Here is a 20,520-nt window from a genome sequence, read left to right as displayed (position 1 = left end):
GGCATGGTGACTCCACCACCTCCCTGGCAATCCGTTCCAATATCTAATCATCCTTTCTCTGAAGAAATTCCTCCTTATGTTCAACCTCAACCTCCCCTGGCCCAGCTTCAGACTGTGTCCATCTGGTCCTGATGTTGGATTTTTCCAGGGTGCCACTGCGCCCACGCGCGGCACGGTCCCGCGGCGGCCGGGAGCAGCTCCCAGCCCGTGGCTGCAGGGGGCGGCGGAGGCGGGAGCGGGGGCGGTCCGGGAGCGCCTCCCGGCCCCGCGCAGCGGAAGTGACGCGACCGAGCCGTTCCCGCCGCGCTCGGTGCCCGCCATGCGCGCCCGCCGGGGCGGCTCGGGGCCGCGGCAGCGAGCGGCGGCCGAGGGGCAGCAGGAGCCGTACGTGGTGGGGCAGGTGTCGGGCAGCCTCGGGGCGGCCGCGGCTCCCGCCGCGCCCCTCGCTGGCCTCTTCCGCGCCGCCACCCCGCCGGTGCTGGTGCCTGTGCCGGCGGTGAGTGAGCGAGTGAGTGCCGGGGCTCTGTGAGCCCCGCAGGGCGGCTGTCGGCAGCAGCGCTGCCCGCAGCGGTGGGCTTCGGGCAGTGGCGCTCCAAATAAGTTGTAGTATGCGAAGTAACTTGAGGGCGTTCCTGGAATTTTGTCCTTCAAGTCTGTTTCTCTTACAATTATTTTTTTTTAAGGGAAAGAAGAAAAGGAAGCGTGTAGAAGAAGGGGAGAAAGTGTCAGAAGACCAGAGCTTATCCAACATAAAAGAACCTCCGGTAAAAGCAAAGAAGGCCAGAAAAAAGGAACGTTCAGAGGCAGAGAAAAAACTGTCACAGAGGTGCGTGACACCATTTTATAGTAAAATTAAAGCATCTACATTAATTGTAGCGTGAGTTTGATAAAACAACGAAGTTCTCATCTACTACTCATCTTCAATTGGTGTTTAAGGTTATTTTTAAGATTGTGCAAATTTTCTGTAGTTTTCCCCTGAAGAAGGAAGGTAGTGCAGTTTCTTGAAACGCTAGGTCTGTGAAGTGCAAATGCCCTGCTAGAGAGCCATCAGGTCCAGCGGTTGGAGATGAAAACACATGGATCTTGTTCTCTCTGGCTCTCAGAGATGCTCTCTAGCTTGTCTTGGCTTTATCCAGCAGAGGTGGTTTCAACAGGAGTGAGGTGCCAGGCACAGAGCTGCCTGTGTCCTGCTGGGCCTCTGCAGTGACACAGAACCTCTCTGTCACTCTTTTCTCTTAAATACTTGAAGCGAGGTGCTTCAGAGCAGGCTGGAAGCTGCTCGCTCTACGATGCACTTTGGATAATAAAGGGAACTTGATTGTAGCACAGGGCTAACCCCTCGTCCTGTCCCTGGGCCCATGGAACCTTTTTGCTGTGTTTGTGTCTGTAGCCTTCCAGGAGCTCCTTCAGATCTGCTCCTTGTTCATGCTCTTACGGCAGGTTTGGATAGAGAGAGGCTTGTTAGTGCATGGCAGTATTCCAGGGGTTTGTTTTGAGTCTCCTGCATACTGAGGAGGATTAAATCTGTTTTAAGTTCCAGCATAATGCAAAGATGATTTTTTTCCCTTCAATTTTAGAGGCTATCAAATTATTTAATTGTGAAGTATTTCTGTATTACTACTGGTAAATAGTGAATGCAGTGTTCTGGGGACAGCAAATAGTTTTTCATGTTACTGAATAGTTAAATACATTTTTTTAATGCAGAAAAAACCAAAATAATATTTGAAATTTTAGAGTAGAACATAATAACTTCAAATGTAAGTTAAAGTATCTTGGAGGCTTCAGTACTTTGACCCCAAATCCCTTGTTTTTTTCCCATCAATTGCAACCTGCCTGTTCATTTCTGGTCAGGGAGAATGCTTTGGAGCAGGCAGATGAAGAGGAGGATCAAAAATTGTTTCAAAGCAAAGTGAAGCAGAAGAAAAAGGCTTCTCAAGCCATCACAAAAAGTGTTGTTAATTCAGCTACGGGTGCTACTGCAAAACAGCGAAAGAGAAAAAGGGTGGATGATAAAACAGCAGAGAGAAGAACGGTGTTTGTTGGAAACTTGCCTGTCAGCTGCACTGTTCAGGTACGTAGGTGGGTTCTGTCTGCTAAAGGAATGAAAGGAGTTGCACCAGTCCTCAGTTTGAGGGGATATTTCCAGCTGGGAAGTCACACGCACTTGTGATTGGAACTGCTTTTGGGAACGCAGGAAATGGTGCTTGTTCTCAGAAATCATTGGAGACAAATCTCTGGTTTCCTGGAGTTCTTGCAGCACTGGATGCAGCAACTCTTTCTTGAGTAGAATTGGTCAGTTCCTTGTCAATGAAAAAATGACTGAATATTGACATTTACAAAGTTACTCTGCTTCTAATTTTATATGCAGACGGTGCTTCAGATTGTTACATAAAACATGTTAAATTTATACTTTCTTCCTTAGTAAGAGGCACGACTTCAGTTCTGGCAGTCTGTAGAAGAGACTGCCATAAAAAAAAACACAGAAATAGTTACAAATTACTTGCATTTTTTTAGTAGCCCATTAAGGGACCTCCTATAAGTAAAAGGAAATGAAAACAGTGTAAGAATAGTATTACTTATAAATACTAAAAAATAATTCTCATTACCAGGTTGAAAAGTGTACCGAGTGTTTGCAATATCATCTCTTTAGGTACTGACATCTCTTTTTAAGAAGTATGGACCAATCCAATCCATGCGCTTCCGGTCTCTGGTATGTTTTTCCCTTTAATGTTGTATAACAAAATTATTTGAAGGGCAGTAGTATTTTTAAGTCTTGTACCTTTATTAGCTCAGAAGTGGTTTGGGGTACGTGGGTTTTGCTGTTAAAAGAAGCCTTGGAGATGTTACCCCAGGAGCACCACAGATGCATTTTTCCTGTAGCAGCAGCTGATCCAGGATCAGAGCTTTATGTTCTCTGAAAGGGGAATGCCTTTGTTATTGCTGGTTTGGCTGAGGCATTGCTCACCTGTTTTTAAATCATAGTAGCGAGGGCACATTATTGTAAATCAGGGTACTCGCTGAAATGGTTGACGATAACTCTCTTGGAACTCAAGAAACATCTCAGACAAAGTCAAGGCAAGCTCTTTAACTCTGAGGGGATTTTTGACCATCTCTAGGTCCAGCTACTTCTGTCATTTGCTCACTGTACTGGCTGTGTTGCTTTGGGTGGCTCCTGCTTGAATTCATCTTTGTCTTATGTTAAACTCTTTGTGATAAGTTAACACTAGGCCCACCTAACTCAAACTCTTTTTATCTTTAAGATTCCTGCAGAAGATACTGTATCCAAAAAGGTAGCAGCAATCAAGTAGGTTCGCCTTGTAACTTTTGTGTATTTTTCAAGGCCTAAACAATGTTTAAGTGTTGGTAATTAAAAGTTGTCTGTATTTGGTCTTTTTTATGTAATTTGTGTTTCTTTGTCTTTTGTCACTACCTTTGTGTATATTAAGTTTTCTCAACAAGTAATAAAGAATTATATGCCATGTATACTTGTAATTTGTTGCTGAGGAAGCTTGCTCAGGGTGCATATAAGAGCTAAACAACAGTGGGACTCCCTTGCCTGTACAGGGGTAGCTTGACCTGCAAGGCAAATGAAGTTGTTAGTGTGCACAGAACAAGCCGAGGCATGAATGTGTTCAGCAAGAAGTGCTGCACAGCACTGCACAGCATCAGCAGGATTTAAGCAGTAACGGGTCCTTTTCCCGTTCCAGGCGTAAGGTGCACCCGAATGCAAAGTCTGTCAATGCTTACGTGGTCTTTAAGGAAGAACGTGATGCCCAGGAGGCTCTGAAGGAGTAAGTCTCAGTTTTGTTCCTCATACCTTGTTGAAGAGGTAGTTCACATCGATTTATAGCTAAATTTAAACAACCTCCCCTCTTTTGCTTGAATCAGAATAAAATGTTGTTCAAACTTAAAAGTAACTTTGCTTTTGGAATACTGCTATGCAGTGACATTGTCAGTTAAGTAATGCTTATTTCATTTTTAAAACCTTTTGTTTTTGACCACAAAAGGAATGGAACAGAAATTGCTAGTGGATTTCACATTAGAGTTGACTCTGCATCTAAGACCAGTTCGGTAAGTAACGCGTATGGCTAGAAATTCCCTCTTCTGGTTTGGTTGTGGGCGTTTTATTGTTTTCTGTAACAAATAGTTACTGTCCTGTCTCCCTTGTTTCCTTTAGCATGACAGTAAACGATCTGTATTCGTGGGAAATCTTTCATATGGTAAGTCTGAAATGGATCGTTATGCATCATTAATTTGCATTTATGGAATGGTTGACATTAGGCTTTTTATGTCTTGGATTTAGGTGGATAAATACCTTTCGCTGGAGGTAATTTTTATTTGTTAATTGGAACACCTAAAGAGGTTGTAAGTTTCTGTCCAGTTCCGCACCTTGATTGTTTCCTTTATTGTAGGCAGTACTGCAAGTGCTTTTAGTTCTTGTTGTTCATGTTTTATAAATAAATATGACTAAGTTGTGTAGGCCGTGGCTCTCTCAACTGTTCAGGGGTTACCAGTACCTGTTGGTGAACCAATTCCAAGTGATGGACAGTGATGGCTTCTCCTTCTGGTGCTTTCTGTGAATTGCAGGCTGAGTGACTCTGTCCAGGCAGGGCTAAAAGTGAGATTTGATGATCCTTGTGGGGCAGTTTCAACTCAGAATATTCTGTGATTCTGTGATTTGCTATGCTCTGAAATTACTTCAGCAGCTTGGACCTTTCTCAGCATGTCAAGGTCCCATTACTGTAGTTAAACCTGTACTGTTGAGCTCAGGTTTAACCTCAGCAGAGAGACATTTATGCCTCTAATCAGGGGATTCCATGAAGCATACCTATACAAAAATTGAAAATCTGCATTTTTGTGATGGCACATCACATTTGTCTGCCTAGGCATGAGATGGAGAAAGGCTCATACACCCAGCCATTATCAGAATAATTTGCATAGCAGCTGTGGTTGGAAACTGTAAATCCCTTCTCCCCCATTCAGCTAAAACTCATGGCTCAGTCAATGAACAGTTGAAGAACTGCCAGCTCAAGCTCATTATCATCAGCATTAATTCTTAGAAAGAAATTCTGGCATAAAGAGGAGCTACAAAAATGTATAGCAGAATTCTTAATTTCTACTGTGTTCCAAGCATAAATGAAATAATTTGAAAAATCTGTTTCAGTCTTTGCCTTAGTTCTTTGTGATTTATGTCGTACTCTTCAGAGCTGGAGAAGCAATAACTGTCAGAGCAAATAGCCCTTCATAAAGTCTGCCTTGTCGGCTTGCTGGGATTTTTCTGAACCACTGATATTTGTCTGCCTCTCCTTATTCCATATTGTTTGTGTCCCTGAATGGGTAAATGGGAAATAACTGGATGTGGGCCAGGCTTCCAAGGCTGTGTGTCTCCCTGAAGAGGCATCTGTTCCCTTGTGTTGCCCGCAGACATCCACGATGACGCCGTGCGGGAGCACTTCCATGACTGCGGAGACGTCGTGGGAGTGCGAGTGGTGAGAGACAGGAGCACGGGCTTGGGGAAAGGCTTCGGCTACGTCCTCTTTGAGGTACGTGGGACCCCTGGGGGGCATGTGAGCCTCGCTGGGGTACGTGTGAGCCTCGCTGGGGTACGTGTGAGCCTCGCTGCAGTACGTGTGAGCCTCGCTGCGGTACGTGTGAGCCTCGCTGGGGTACGTGTGAGCCCCCGGGGTACGTGTGAGCCTCTGAGGTATGTGCTCCAGGGCACGAGGAGCTCTTCAGAACCTGCACTGGAGTCTGCCCTTAGAGCATTTTTTTTTCCTTTCAGTAATTTTTTGAGGTCTGTGTGTGTATGTAGGAAGTGAAATGGTAGCATTGTGTAAGGTGGAAGCAGCTTGGAAGACCGGTTCTGTGGAAGCAGATGCAAACCACAAATATTTTAGGTGTTGTACACACTGGGGTAAAGAAGTTACTTTACCTTAAAGACTTAACGGAGGGGACAGATGAGTTAGTTTGGTATAACTTCAATGTTCTCCCATTTCTTATGTGTCAAAACGTGAGTGAAATTCATTCCTGTAGCTGTTTTGTGTATGGTTCTCCCCTTTTGATTCAGTGCAACTTCCTTTCTCATGCCAGTCTTCCAGCCTCATTTTCCCTTAGTTCATTTCCTGCAGCCCAATGCCTTTTTTCCCGATTTTTCCCTGTCTCTCTCTGCCTCAGACTTCGGTGTCTCATTGTAAGCTGTTTCGTAGCCTGTTTTCAAGTGTCTGTGCCTCAGTGTGTGGGCTGTGTGGGTGCTGGTGTTCCTGAGCAGAGATGTTGTGTCATTCCCTAAATAGAGTGGTGTGAGTGCTCTGCATTGTAAAATCCTGCTTACCAGTTTTAAAGACAGGTAACTCTTTGTTTGAAAGCACTCAGCTGGAAATAAAGCTGCATTTAAAGTGGTTGTCTGGTTTTGTAGAACACAGATGCTGTACACCTTGCTCTGAAACTCAACAACTCTGTTCTAATGGGAAGAAAGATACGAGTGCAGCGTGTGACGGACAAGAAGAAAGAACAGAAAAGTCCAGACCAGTTTCGTGCTCCCAAGGACAAAGCTCATAAGAAGAAGAAAAAAGAAAAGAGCTACTCAAACGATTCTTTCGTTGGTGAAAAAGCAAACCCATTAAAGAAGAGCATAAAGCTAAAAAGACTAAAAACTACTCCTAGGAGTAAAGCTGGGAAAAACAAACAGTCCTTTGATAAAAAAAAATCCAGTAAAAATGCTGATTAGTGTTATGAAGATGGATGTATATGAGAGTGTTTTTTATATGTGAGAGTGTCATAAATTTTGTTTGCTAATACAGCTGTTGTCCTTCGTGGTGTTTGCTCTGGGGCATTTGGCTTCTCTTAGAAGGCAGCAAGGAGGTGCTGCATGATTTTATCCCTGTGTTCCAGGAGTCTGTCTCCCGCTGAGGTCTTGCTGCAGAGGCTAACTGAATTCTTTTTTTCGAAGTTCTGTAGGATTACCCACAATGGCTATAGAAAAACATGACTCACATTCAGACTGGGTCTGTAATGAAATAGAAATCGTTACCCTGAATTGGCGGGGCTTTTTGTTGTGCAGAGAAGGGCAGTGGAGCTGCTTAAGGGTCTGGGAGCACAAGTCCTATGAGGAGCGGCTGGGAGAGCTGGGGACTTTTAGCCTGGAGAGAAGGAAGTTCGGGGTGACCTTATCACTCCGCAGCCACCTGAAAGGAGCCAGGTGGGGGCCGGTCTCCCAGGCAGCAAGGGTCAGCATGACAGGACGTAGCCTCGTAGCCCTCGTTCCAGGGGAGGTTTAGGTTGGACATGAGGAGAAATTTCTTCACAAAAAGGATGATTAGACATCGGGATGGGCTGCCCAGGGCAGGGCGGTGGTGGAGCATCTGTGGAGGTGTTTAAAGGAAGTCTGGATGTGGCACTGAGTGCCATGGTCTAGCTGACCTGCTGGTGTTGGGTCAGAGGCTGGACGCGATGATCCCACGCCTCTTTCCCGGGATCCCGTTTCCCGCCCCCCGGTCCCTCACGGCGCCGTCGCTCGGCCACGCCCCTCCGCCCGCGCATGCGCTCCGGGCTCGGCGCAGGCACTGCGGGAGGCGCCCTCTGCCGCCGCGGGCTGATGACGTGAGCGGAAGCGAGGAGGGGTCCTTTCGCTGTGCCCGCTCGCCCCAAGGTGCCTGCGGAGCTCGGCGCGGGCCGCGCGGCGGGAGCGGCGCGGGGGCGGCGGCAGCGCCATGATGGTGGGCAGGACCAGCGCCATCGCCGCGGGGCTCTGCGGGGCGCTCTTCATCGGATACTGCATCTACTTCGACCGCAAGAGGCGGAGCGACCCCAATTTCAAGAACCGGCTGCGGGAGCGTGAGTGTCCCGGGGCGCCCCCTCCCCTTTCCTCCCGTCCGGTCCGTTCCCGCCGCCGCGCGCTTCCCTCCGAGATCCCCCCGTTTTCTCTCCCCCGCTCACCCGCCCGGCCGGGGCGCGGGAAGGCAGCACGTGCTGTCGCCGCAGCGCCGCCCCCTCTGCCCCAGGCCCCTGCGGCTTTGCGGCCTCTCGCCGTCCCCTCACCGAAACCGGGGGCCGGGACACAGGGTCACAAACCGCCAAAACCGGGAGATGCCTTCGAGTCCCGAGCAGCCATCCGCCCAGCACTGCCACTGCAACCCTGCGGCGCTCACCAGCATCGCCCGGTGCCACACACAGTCAGCTCCTTCTCGAGCACCCGCGGGGATCGTGCCTCCAGCACCTCCCTGGGCAACCAATGCCTGCCCACCCTCACAGTGGGAGAGATTTTTTCTATTGTCTCATCTAAGTCTCCCATGTCTTAGCTTAAGGCCATTTTCTCTGCTCATCTCACTGCAGGCATGGCAGAAGAGACTGACCCCACCTCACTAGAGTCTCCGCTCTGGTGGTTCTAGACAGGGCCATCCCATCGGAGAGTGCTTGCTGTAGGTGTTGGGGAGCCTGGGGTTTCCGTCCATGCTTGGTTCAAATTCACCTCCCCCCCGCCTTTTGTCTTGTCCAGTCTTGCTCTCCTACAGGCCCAGCAGTGCTATTGTAGCTACCACATTTACGGGGTGACACTTTTTAAAATCACTTTTGTGTTTGGAACACAAGCAGGTAAAACAGTGTGATCTCTTACAGTGAAGCTGTTGCTGTGGTGAGGCGGGGGTCGGTGGCAGCTCTCAGGTATTTCATCAGCTGCATTCTAAACCCTCCTGGCAGCCCTGCCATTGGCTTCCAGGATAAGAATGAATGCCAGAGAAAACTGTTGATTAATCCAAGATGTAGAGCTCTTGTCCCATGGCTCTTCATTATTTCACATCTTCAACATTTATTTAAATGTTTTAATAATCAGTGAGGGTTTTAAATGCAGTTGTAGGCATGAGTACTGAAGGAACACAAATGAATCGTGAACAGTAAGGTGATATTTTTTATACTGAGTTATTTCTGTCAGGATAAAATGTATATTATTCCTTTGGTAACTAATCTGAAGATAAGAAGTTATCATTAAGGTAAATTTTCCTGGCAAGTAAACATGATGTGATCAGCAGTTTCATGGATGGAAAAGTCAATAACCAGACTGGTTAAAAATGAGTATTTACCTGGTGGTACTAAAATGTAGTTTAACAGCTTTGGTTCTGCCTTCATGGATTGAATTTGCCTGGCCACTGTTGTCACTTAGTGGTGCATTAAGTCCGCTTTCCAAAATTTCCTCCACAGCAAATTATGCCTGTCAAATATTTCAGCTTCAAGCCCTTGTTCCTGTGTGTGGTATTTTGGGCACATACCTCTTGTGTGTGTATGTGTGTTCCCAGTCCTTTTTTTCCTGCAGTGCAAGTTATTAATTGGGACATTTGACTGCAGTTAACTGGTATGTGCTTGGTTTGCACAAGCAAACTCGATTTTCAGCAACATAATCAGCCATGGGGTTTTTTTATGATGACAAATGAGCAGTAGGAGAAGCACCAAATTATCTAAGGTTTTTGCAGAAGCACCAAAAATTATTTTTGGATTCCAGGTTTCCATAATCTGAGCCTCTATCCAGTCATGTTCTAAATAAACCTTAGCACTGCTCTGATTAAGAACTGACATTACCTTTGAAGTGGAAAAGAAATGTATTTTGGTTTGGTAGGAGGTAGTTGTCATTTGGGGGACTTCACTGTAGGACTTACAGTCCTTGCATGTGATGCACTGGTCTGCATTTAGTTGTAAGGCTTTGGTTAATTTGTTTTGGTTGTTTTTGGTAGTGTAAAAGATTATTTAGTATGGATGCTTCAGCAGTGGTGCCAGGGATCTGGGTATTACAGCATTTTTACTGTTGGGTAGACAGGAAGGCTTGGGCTGTAAAATACTTGGCCAGGAAAGGTTCAGTGCAGCAGCCAGCTGCAGTTCTTTATGTAAAGATGCTCCATGTGCTTTGCAATAGTGGGAGTATGGGATGGAAAGCTTGGAGAAACCACCTTTACAGCACATCTTTTCCAGTAACCTTCTTAGGGTAAGATCCTTTTTCAGCCTCTGTGATGCAGTGTCACCTGAATTTGGGAAGGACAAGAAACCTAATGTGTCAGTGGATTGCCTGTTGTATTTTGTCAAGCATGTGCTGACAAATGAAGAACCAGTTGTTTTTTTGCCATCTCTGTGTGCTGTGTTTGGGCCAAAGTTTACACTGCAAAGGCCTGTAATAAAAATGAGGTGGCCAGATTTAGATTTCTGGGGAAGAGATTTCTTGGAAGTTTCTGGAAGGCTTATAGAACTACTGGACTTCAATTTTCCACATGTTTTAATCTTACTTAGCAGGTTTTGTGGGTGGAATTTTTTGTTGGGGTTTTTTTTTTTAGGTCTTGTTGCTAGTTTGGGGGGTATGTCCCTATTTGGTCGTCTTGGGACCAAAAGATAGCAAAAGTATAAACATCTGTAGGTGCTGAGCTTCTCAGGCTGTATTTTGTTAATAAAATAGTCCAAGTATGTTTACTGTTTGCCTTCTTGAATGAATAAAACAGAAGTGCTCTGCTTTAAAATATAGACACACAGGTCTTTGTTCAGAGACAGCCAGAATTTCTGACCACGCTGAATTTTGCCCAAGAGCACCTTCTCCCTGGACAGCAGGGTGAGAGGAGGGCAGTAGGTAGACTTCACTGATGGGAGCTGAAAATGCAGATGGCTTTTTGGGTTTTCTGCTCCTTTGTGGGACTGGTTGGGAAGCTACTGGGGCTACTCAGGGGCCTTTGCAACCCATGCCAGCAGGATAGGTCATCCATTGGTTCTCTTTTGGAACTTGAACCCTTGTACAAGAGCTGTGCCTGGAGAACCTGCCCTGTGAGAGCTGCAGTTCAGCTTTGTGCTTTGGATGCATGCACTGCATTTCTGTGGTAATAAAGATTCATTGACTCAAAAAGACTGCCTTTCCATTTTCAAAATGTGATTATCTCCTTAGAATAGAGGAAGGTGTTTCATTTTTGTGGAGGTCCCTGAGGGGAAACAAATTCAGGGCGGTTTTTTAGGTGTGGGGTGGGGTTTTTTTGTTTATTTGTTTTTTGAGGTTTTTTTACCCCTCAAAGCCATTGCTTTTTTGCTTGTCATACTAGAAATGTAACTTTTAGTTGTTATTTCAAAGATACTTTGAAACTAGTATTTCTTCTCAACCAGTATAGGAAGAATTCACAAATATCCTTTAGAGTTACTTGGGTTTGATAATTGTTTTAGCTAGTGAACTTTTAAAGAGCCTGTAAAAAAGTATTAAGAAGACGAAAACAAAGTTCCATAGTAGTCAGGCTTGAAGGATTTGGTAGATCATTTTTCAATTTTAAAATCTTGGTGATTCTTTGTATTCCTTCACTATTTTCAGCTTAAAGTATTTGATTTCAAATCTGTGTAATCACCAGCTTTTGACATGCTGGTCAAAAGCTTTCATTAGTTCCAGTGACCAGCATGTCTTTTGTTTTGTTCTTTATTTCAGAATGCTTAACCTGATGAATGATACCTTTTATCATATTTTAAGAAGAAGGTATCATAGTCGTGCCAAGAAAACACAATTTTCTCTTCAAAATGATGTACAAATGTTAAGCTGTTACTCTCTGTATTTCTTTTCAGTGTTTTTCTGAATGCACTACAGCTGCAGTGTGGCTTGTTTTGATAGTAAATAATTTCAAATATTCAATTTTTTAAAATTTAATCTTTACAATTTTATCTATTATCAAAACTTGTTGCATAGTAGTGCAAGTTAAAGTTTTGTGCAAATTAATGCTTCTGAAAAGTTGGAGTGAGCTAATTGAAGCACTAACTTTCAAGAGAAATTCTTTACTATTGAAACCCTCCAAAATTATAAAATTGTAGTAGACTACAGTTCTATCCAACACATTTTTCCATCTATAGTATAAATTAACATACACAGGTCAGTTGTAGAAATCTAGGTGCTAAGTGTTATTAAGATGGTGTATTAAGATTAAAGGGTGTTCCATCTGGTTAGAATGTGAACTCCCTTGCTATAAAGAACACAACTTGTCAGTAAATGCCACGTGTTAGGTTATCACTACACTAGGGAATAGTATTCCTGACTGTCTTCACCATGTGGACAAGTGAAAATTTTTAATTACCATGTAAAACTGCTAATCATATTTGGAAGTATTTCCAGCGTGTAAAATTGTATCAAAAGGAAAATCAGGGCTGTGTGACAGTTGTTCTTTGTCAGTACAGGAGTTTCTGAGCAGACACTGAGGACAAAGAGTGGAAGGACAGCTTAACCATAGGCTGTATTCAGAGGTTTTAGTGGTGTAACTATTTCAGTTGATGAAGATATACATAAATAATTATTCCAAGGAAATTGGCAGAATAATTATTATAATTATTCTTTCTTGTATGAAGAACTGCTACTATAAAGATATCTTTATACCTGCCTAGCTGCATTAAAAGCAACTTTAATTTTAGTTACATTAGTTTTGCTGAAGTGGTACAGCTTCATGTAGCAGACCAACTTTTTGCCTCTAGGTAGGCAGTTAAAGCTGTAAATGTTTGTTCCATCTGTAAATGTTTGCTTTCCTCAGGTTTCAGAAATGTATGCTTTAGTATTGCTCTTGCTGAGGGATGGTGAGATGCTGCCACTTATTAACTAGTTCTCAAGTCTTCGCTATAAAGTAGCTGAGAAAGTGCACTGTGTGTATCTGCTGTGGCCTGCTGAAGTTCCCCTTCCTTGGTGGTGCACCATACAGTTCAAAACTAGATAGCTTGACATACAGACAATTCTTCTGCGGTTTATTGTTAGAAGTCATGTGGGTAATTCCTCTGTTACTCTAATTCTCTTAGCCTCTGTGTGCCTGCAGTTCAGGAGGTGTGCTGCGCTGCTGCTATGCTGCCCTGCACAGCTGGTGTTTGCTGTAGCCCTCAGAAGAATTGCCATTTTGGGCTGGCGCTACTGCCAGCCCTCATTAGACCTCTAAATGATGCTCTGTTGTACTGAGTGGGTTGCAGTCTTCTGCTCAATCTTCAATATTTGGAATCCATTACCAGTTTCTTCTTTGGAAAAGGACTTTGATTTGTTCATGGTTTCAGACTGTAAGCTGAAGGGCTTTTTAATTGCAAATTGAAAATAAAAGATGTTTTTATTCTTACAGGACGGAAGAAACAGAAGCTTGCCAAAGAGAGAGCAGGACTTTCCAAGGTAATACTGTGATCAATAATGGAGTGCTGTTTTGAAAGATGTTTCACTTGTATTATTTGTGAGATTTACTTAGGGATTTGTTTTACAAACAAATTTGCAGGATTACAATCAGTCCTGCAAATATGCAGTTTTTAGGTTTTTTAATGCTCAGAAATAATTGTATGGTTGTTTCTTTTTTGTGTCAGATAAAGGAGTTATATAAGAAAGTACAACGTTCACAGTGTGATTTGAAAATGTTTTCCCTCTTTGTAAAATGAACAAGGACTTTTCAGACTTAATTATCGATGGAATACACTTATAACTGAACTTCATAGGTTGTTTTGCAATAAGTATTTTATTTCTTTTTCATTATTACCAATGGATCCAGAAAGAAAAGATTTCTTGTAAACAATTACAAGAAATACAGTTGTTATAAACATAATACACCTTAGAATTTATATTTGCTCCTAAATGATGTACTTAATAAACTGAGTAGAGGTATTTCAGGCTGTCTCTCTACAGATTTGTGATGTAGTAAGACCTGAGTCTGATTTTCAAAAACATTCTGAGTATGTTTAACTTAGTGGTGACACTTGGTTTTCTGCCAATGTCAATGTAAGAATGGGGTTGTGTGCTTGTTTAATTTCAGCTGAGAATATTTTCTGCTAACTTTTTATTAGCTGGTGTTTAAGGGCTGATTTAACTTTTACTGTGTGTTTATAGTTGCCTGATCTGAAAGATGCTGAAGCAGTTCAGAAGTTTTTCCTTGAGGAGATTCAGCTTGGAGAGGAATTATTAGCTCAAGGTAATAATATTTTTTTTCCAATGGCTAAGTTGTAAAATAATTTTTCTCTACCTTTATTAGAAGATGATTTTTATACACCAAGAAATTCTGGGGAGTCAAATTCATTTAAGAAAATCTGCTTATTTGTTTCTAACCTTACGTGTTCTGAAAGTCCGTCAGGGAGGGAAAAGAGTTTCATGTGGATTGATTCACCATAATTTAATCCACTCTTAGTGGATGTTTTATGTAAATGTGTTACAGTGTGGAAGATAGTTGATTTCAAAACATTGTAATTTGTCATACAGGTGAATATGAAAAAGGTGTTGATCACTTGACCAATGCCATTGCTGTGTGTGGGCAGCCGCAGCAGCTACTACAAGTTCTACAGCAGACTCTTCCACCACCAGTGTTTCAAATGCTTCTAACTAAGCTCCCTACAATAAGTCAGGTATGTGAAGCATTCCCTGTTGGTCTGGTTTGGAAAAAAATTTAAATACTTACTTTATCCACTGCACCAGTCTTGAGTATCAGGTTTTGTAATCTGTTGGTTTTTTAATATGTTCGGTTAGATTAAAAGAAATTTTGGTTTTTTTTCACCTGAGATGTTAAAAAGTGAATATGAAAATCATCATGTAGCATTAATAGCAACTAGGATAAAACAGAAATACAAAACTTCTCTTATGTATAGGGTATGCTAAGCTCTTGAAGTAGAGGCATCTGACCACAGCTCTGGTACTGTAAGTGCATCCAGTGTTTCCCAAATACAAGTTGGGGGGATTGGAAAAACAGTAACTTTATTGCACTGGGTCTTGAAAGAGTTTTTAAATTTACATTTCTGCAAGTGTGTGTAAATGCTATGGAAGTTCATCAAAATGAATCTGTTGCTTTTGCTACCCTGTTGCTTCTGGGGACAGCTTCAGACACAAGATGTTAACTAGCACCAGAACCTGTGACAATTTTGGAAGCTTGGGAGTTTCCCTGATGATAAAAGCATTAGTAGCTCTGTGTATAAAATACCCTCCTGTTTCAGTTTGAGTACAGACTGGGTAATGTTGTTAATGTTCTCGCAGGTGAGTCTGTTGTGAAATAAATTATATGTTTTATGTTCTTGGAAGTACAAGGGGACTCCTTAATAGCGTTGCCTGACATAAAGCAGAGACTCAGTGCTGGGTGTCAGTTGGCCCTTCTTACAGCTCAGGCATGGTTACATTTCAGGTAAAGGTCCATATTCTCAGGGGTGACACTGGAAAGTGTCAGCTATACAAGATGTAGGAGTTGGGAAAATGATTGAACAAAAATGTTTCCTAAGAGAACAGTGCCGGAAACCACACAAAGGTCATCACTTGAGGTTGACAGAATATTGTTTATCTGACTTTGGCTTTATTAGATATTGCACTGTTTGTAATTTCTTTGGAAATGACTTCTAAACTTTATTCAAATAGATTGCCATTTTTAACTTTAATCAGTTTGTTCGGTAATTACACTGCTTAATGTTCAGTGTAAAATTACATTCCTTGATAATCAGTTGCCTACTCTCAATTTTATGTAATTGTGAATGAGTTTTTCTCCTTCTTACAGAGAATTGTAAATGCACAGTGCTTGGCTGAAGATGATGTTGAATGAGGTCACACCACAACGGGGGGAAAAAGTTTTCTCACCCCAGAAGATGAGCATCAGTAGGGGGATAAAGGGGCAAACATAGTAGTTAATGGACTGTGTACCACATCGGGTTCTACCAGAGTTAAAATTAACTTTGTGTAGGTGGGTTTCGCAGGATTTTATTTATTATCCCAGTGAAAAGTGTATTTTGATAAGAATTCATTTTATAAATACACTGTGTTGAGTTATCAAAGTATCACTAACTTCATTATTATTGAAATACGCAGTTGTAATGTTGTACATATACAGACATAAAACTACGACCTATTAAAAACCCAATGCTCATTTTTGAAAAAACGAAGTTATGGCAATAAAGATTTATCTGCATTTGTGTGTCCCTATAGTACTACTTTAAAATCCAGAATATTTGGGTGTCAAAGCAAATGATCTAAAAATGACAACATTAAAATTTATTTTTAATGTTATGGCTGGTCTTCCAATACTTTTGATTAAGTTTAAAACTTTGTGTAATTTCCTGAGAAAATAAATATATGATCATTTAAACAGTAACAGAACACCTTAGAAGGAGATGCAAATCACAATGGTAAGAGATGACAGGCTGCAGAAAGAATGACTAATCCATTTCTGTCAGGAACAAAAACATGTACAATGATCAATTCAAAATTACTTGCAAACTTGAAAGCTCTATTAATACACGTGTCTGAAACAAAGCTGTTTGGAATAAAACCTGGGCACATTTTATGAGCACTAAAGTTGGGGTTTTTTGGAAAGCTTGAAATGTTGCAAGATAAACAGTTGACATTTCAGTCTGTAGTCTTCAAGACCACAGCAAATGGTTGTTAGTAGTCTTTTAAAGGCATTTGCCTTAAGAAAAAATTTACACTGATAAGGTAAGACAATAATATCCCATGGGTAAATAGCAAATGCTAATGGAATTAGATGTTGAACAATTTCAATACGGTGTGGTGAATTTTCCTTTGCCAATGAAAAGAAGACAAATAATATACAGCAGGCTCAAGTGAGTAGGAGAAGTGTACTTAGGAAGGCAAGTTCTTAATGGGTAGGGTCTTCTAAATGTCAAAACAGACTGGCTTCTGCTGTTCTCTGAGTTTGTGCTATCAGCACTCAGGTGGCAGAAGAAACAATTAAAAACATAGCTTTATCTTTTTGGCACAGTGACTCATTTTTAACTTGAGGAGAATGCTTTGAGGTGTCTTTCAGACCAGCTGACAGTATTAATGATACTGCTAGAGTAAGGTATTAGGTGGCATAATCTTGTAGAAGTGGGATACACTGAGAGCACTCTAGCCACCTCTGTCTCATTTCAGTCTGGTGCAAATTTCTTCAAAGGCAGATTCTCCTCAGTGGTTCAGGAATTGTCTCACACAGGATTTTTGAGAGGTTAAATGTATAGTTGATGGTGACCTAGCAGTCAGTTCCTGGGTTTGGGAATAGAAATGGCTCTTACTGACTCATTCTGCTGAGATGGTTTGCAATGGAATAGGTATTTTCCCCTTAGCCCTTGAAAACATTATTTCCAAAGATTTGAGGTGCTATTGAAATTTTCTGTAATGTGATAAATACTGAAGTTAGTGGCTGTTATCAACAAACATGTTTTAAACAACTGGATGTACTTTAATCTTTGTGCTTTTGTTCAGGTAGCATAAGGTAAAAGTAAAACGTAGCAGCCATATTTTTCAGGGGACAGTGGCCAGTGTGCTGTTTTCCTTTTAATTTATTTTACAAGGAAAAAGTTATTTTGCACTTAATAAAAATACTGTGAAATTACAGATGGCTCTGATTTTAATGAGGCTTTTTGAAGGAGTTTTTCTTTTCCCTTCTACACCTTAAAAGGAAAAAGTAGGAATTCGTAGGTTATGCTGACAGAACTGTTAGCATATTTACCTTCTGTTTTGCTGGTAACTTCAGCCTATCTTTTTAGTTCAGCTTTTAACATTGCTTTAAGGTGAATAAATCTTCCATCCTGCCTTGAAAAACAAACCCAAACAGCACAAGACAAAAGTAGCACCCTTCTGTCAAACCTGAGCATTTCTTTACACTCTTTGGTATAGTAATGACAATTTGAATTCACATTTTAGCTTACAGCTAAGCTCTCCTGAACTGTGTTTCAGCAAACCTGTGTGTCAATTCTGATTTTGATGGAAGGTTTGGTGACAGTGTGATTATATCTATAAATGGTATTTTCTGTAATAAGCATCATAGACACACATATTGCTCTAACATTTTTTATTTTCTCGAGCCTGCAAAGTTAAATGCAAACAAAATTTAAGACAGCATAGGTTTAAATGTAGCCTTAAATGCAAATTTATTCTCATATCTGATAACCCAGAAGTACCTAGTTAGTAAGAGTTAGAGCATGCTCTGACACCTGTTTTGAGTGCCTTGGACTAACAGAGTGGAATTTAACAAGACTTGAATTTTTTTCTTCTCCCCAAATGTCCCAGTGAAGCGAAAACTACAATTGTGAAGACTTGGAAGATATTGTCTAGAATAAAAATTTGCTGTTGCTCCAAGAGCAGCAGGCTGACAGAGGTGTAGCTAGCTAAGCACACATAGTCCACAGATGTTTCATACTCAAGCAAAGACACTGCTTTCAGACACCAGCAAAGTGCAGGTCATCAGAAACGTGGTTTCTGCATCAACAATAGTAATGCCATTGCATTAGCTGTGCATAGTGCTGTACATTTATTTCACTTGTGCAAATGAAAAACGTGTGGAAGTAATTGCTGCTATGGAGCTCACAGCTGCTGGAGAATAAATCAGTAATCTTACTGTACTGCAGGTTAAACTACTAGTCCTTCTCCCAGAAAGAACCATCTTCCCTTCTGTGCTTCTCCAAGAAAAAGGCACTTGTTTTCAGCACAAAAAAGATTTCTTATAAAGAAACTGAGAGGTCCAGTTTTATGTTGGGAAGTCTTCTGTCCTCAAAGTTATGAGTTTCTTAGGCAGCTTTTACAGAAAAAACCCCACCTAGTTAGTTTCATTATCATGCAGGACTACCTTTGATGTCTCACATTTAAGTTTTCTAGATAATGGAATCAAATCCAAAACCAGAGTGGTCAGGCACACACTGAATCATCTGGCACTAATTTCCTTTCCCTGGGGGCTGACACAACATTATTGTTGCCCTTAACATGAAAAATGGAGAAGTCCCAGCCCTGCTGTGTAGGAGGCCAGCCAGCCATCATCAAAGTAAAGCTCCAGCAATTTATGCACTCAGAAGAATCTTTCTAAAGTTTCATTTGTACATCTGTTGATGGTGTGTTTAAAGTCCTTTAGGCTGAACAGTGGCCCTACATGACTGTTGTGTTACAGTTAACATGAGTTAAACATCAAGGGAATCTTTGAAGTGGTCACTAAGTGCTTTTAGTGATTGTTTCAAAGGCATGTTGTGCTGCACACCCATGCTTCTGTGTTTTTGAATGTATGGACATAAAAAGGGCTGATGTGAAAAGAACAAAAAAAATTCTTCAAGGTTTCTATTGTACCCAAGTTTTGGTTTGGATTTTAGTTAGCGTGTTTACACTGACCAGCATAGCTGACAGTATTCTCTGTGCACTGACCAAAAGCCTGTTGCAAAGAGCTGAAACTTGTGCTTAATTCATGAGGACTGGGCCAGCTTGCATCAGAGGTGCTCCAGAAACTGAACTAGTCTGGGTAACAGTACTTGTTTTCTGCATTTGTACCAAACTCAAACTTCCCAAAGAAAATGTGGATGTCTAATGCTGTTCTCACAGAGCTGAGTTTGCTACATCCGGTGTATGAATGTGTGGGTGAAGCTGCAGAAAATAGCTGGCCCTTCTGTGTTATTTTTTGTACCAAATTGTCCAACATGCTGGCACTAGAAAATGGGCAGCTTTTTTGAAGTACAATGGTTTCCATGTGTTCTCGAAAAGAAAATCCAGGTTCTCTCTTCTTTCCCTGCAGTAGGAGCTAGTTTTAAAGAATATTTACTGGACATGTTTTGATGAGCTCACTACCCTGCTTTTCAATCATTCCTGTAACTTAATAGTCCTTAACTCTTAAAGGCCTCTGAGCTATAAGCTTTTGACTCCAGGCATACAGTTCCTGTTCCTACTTCAGACAGGTCAGGTCTGTCTTTAGCAGGTTGACTGATGGATGTCCTGCAGTGCTCACTCACAAATTCATCATTTCCCCTGCACCTTGAGATGTTCTTGACTCGTCTTTGGGATAAGAGGGTGTCTGGTGGTGCTCACCCATGATGGGAGAGTTGCTTAACAGAGTGTTGCAGCTGGCACAGTGTTGCTGCAGCCTACAGATCTCTTGGGATGGTCCATGCTGCAAGGCAGTTGGGAGTGCCTTTTGTGTATGAAATTTCTAGTGTGCATGGAGGCAGAAAACAGATGGTTCTGCCTCTTTGCACGTTGGACCCTTACAGCTAAAAACTGATTTGGTCACTGAGTCATTTACTAGCGCAGGTCTTAATCTAAACAGCAGAGGGCAGTTTTGCACACACATTTTGTGCAAGCTCACCCTGCAAAATCCTAATTTTTAGAATCTTCCTGTCTGGTGAGGTGATGCAATGCAGCATTTTGTCCAGACAGATTTGGTACGGTGTATAACACAGGCTCAGTGGGGCAGCAGTGGAATGTGTTTCTACTGATAATAACTAATTTTGTCTTTTTAAAATCCTGTGTGTTTAAATTGTTGTGATGTCATGATCAGGAGGATTTCCCTCTTTCTCTCCATCCCTCAATACAAACTAGGTAAATAGATAAGCCAGCTGCAACTCTGCAACAAAATGCACCACATGTGATTGCCAGGCTTGCAAGAGAAGCTTTCCCCTGCCCAGCTGTGATTATTCTGCGTGAGCTTTGCTAGCTGGAGTGAAAGGAATGCACCTTTCATGGTTAACTGCAGGAGGGCTGGAAGTGAAATCTGCATCTTGAGATTTTACCTGGAGTTGGACTCTGCCTGTGATGGGCAATGTGAGGAGAGCCAACCAAATAAATAAAGAAGCAAGATATTA

The 20,520-nt window shown here is 42.1% G+C and overlaps 2 protein-coding genes and 1 non-coding gene across 4 annotated transcripts; all 3 read left to right on the top strand.

Moving 5' to 3' along the window:
* The first annotated feature begins 293 nt into the window (after window positions 1-293).
* Window positions 294-6,799, top strand: RBM34 (RNA binding motif protein 34). 2 transcript variants are annotated; one of them, XM_059841624.1, is made up of 10 exons: window positions 294-496; window positions 684-826; window positions 1,852-2,071; window positions 2,651-2,710; window positions 3,261-3,304; window positions 3,708-3,791; window positions 4,008-4,071; window positions 4,178-4,220; window positions 5,425-5,543; window positions 6,416-6,799. In XM_059841624.1, exons 1-10 carry the CDS (start codon window positions 320-322, stop codon window positions 6,725-6,727), a joined length of 1,266 nt encoding a protein of 421 aa, XP_059697607.1. In that variant the 5' UTR covers window positions 294-319; the 3' UTR covers window positions 6,728-6,799. The 2 variants fall into 2 exon arrangements, with proteins under 2 accessions (XP_059697607.1, XP_059697606.1); XM_059841623.1 differs by having other exon boundaries at window positions 294-508.
* Window positions 6,800-7,619: 820 nt separating this feature from the next.
* TOMM20 (translocase of outer mitochondrial membrane 20) lies at window positions 7,620-15,875 on the top strand. Its single transcript, XM_059841622.1, has 5 exons — window positions 7,620-7,833; window positions 13,080-13,126; window positions 13,829-13,910; window positions 14,195-14,337; window positions 15,468-15,875. The coding sequence occupies exons 1-5, from the start codon at window positions 7,710-7,712 to the stop codon at window positions 15,510-15,512; spliced, it is 441 nt and encodes a 146-aa protein (XP_059697605.1). The 5' UTR covers window positions 7,620-7,709; the 3' UTR covers window positions 15,513-15,875.
* LOC132325911 (small nucleolar RNA SNORA14) lies at window positions 8,671-8,805 on the top strand. The gene has a single exon (XR_009486067.1). It is a non-coding gene; the product is annotated as a small nucleolar RNA SNORA14 (small nucleolar RNA).
* Window positions 15,876-20,520: the final 4,645 nt, after the last annotated feature.

Source organism: Haemorhous mexicanus, chromosome 3 (assembly GCF_027477595.1).
Source record: "Haemorhous mexicanus isolate bHaeMex1 chromosome 3, bHaeMex1.pri, whole genome shotgun sequence".
NCBI classification, from domain to species: Eukaryota; Metazoa; Chordata; class Aves; order Passeriformes; family Fringillidae; genus Haemorhous; species Haemorhous mexicanus.
Note: the sequence above shows the minus strand (reverse complement) of the source record. Positions and strands in the feature narration are given on the sequence as shown.

What these genes read in the sequence shown, in the direction of transcription:
- RBM34 (XM_059841623.1), top strand. Translation starts at nt 320, where the DNA reads ATGCGCGCCCGCCGGGGCGGCTCGGGGCCGCGGCAGCGAGCGGCGGCC. An exon ending in CGTGGGAAATCTTTCATATG is followed by an intron (nt 4,221 to 5,424) that starts GTAAGTCTGAAA and finishes TGTTGCCCGCAG; the next exon opens with ACATCCACGATGACGCCGTG. An exon ending in TCGGCTACGTCCTCTTTGAG is followed by an intron (nt 5,544 to 6,415) that starts GTACGTGGGACC and finishes CTGGTTTTGTAG; the next exon opens with AACACAGATGCTGTACACCT.
- TOMM20 (XM_059841622.1), top strand. Translation starts at nt 7,710, where the DNA reads ATGATGGTGGGCAGGACCAGCGCCATCGCCGCGGGGCTCTGCGGGGCG. An exon ending in CAAGAACCGGCTGCGGGAGC is followed by an intron (nt 7,834 to 13,079) that starts GTGAGTGTCCCG and finishes TTATTCTTACAG; the next exon opens with GACGGAAGAAACAGAAGCTT. An exon ending in AGCTCCCTACAATAAGTCAG is followed by an intron (nt 14,338 to 15,467) that starts GTATGTGAAGCA and finishes TCCTTCTTACAG; the next exon opens with AGAATTGTAAATGCACAGTG.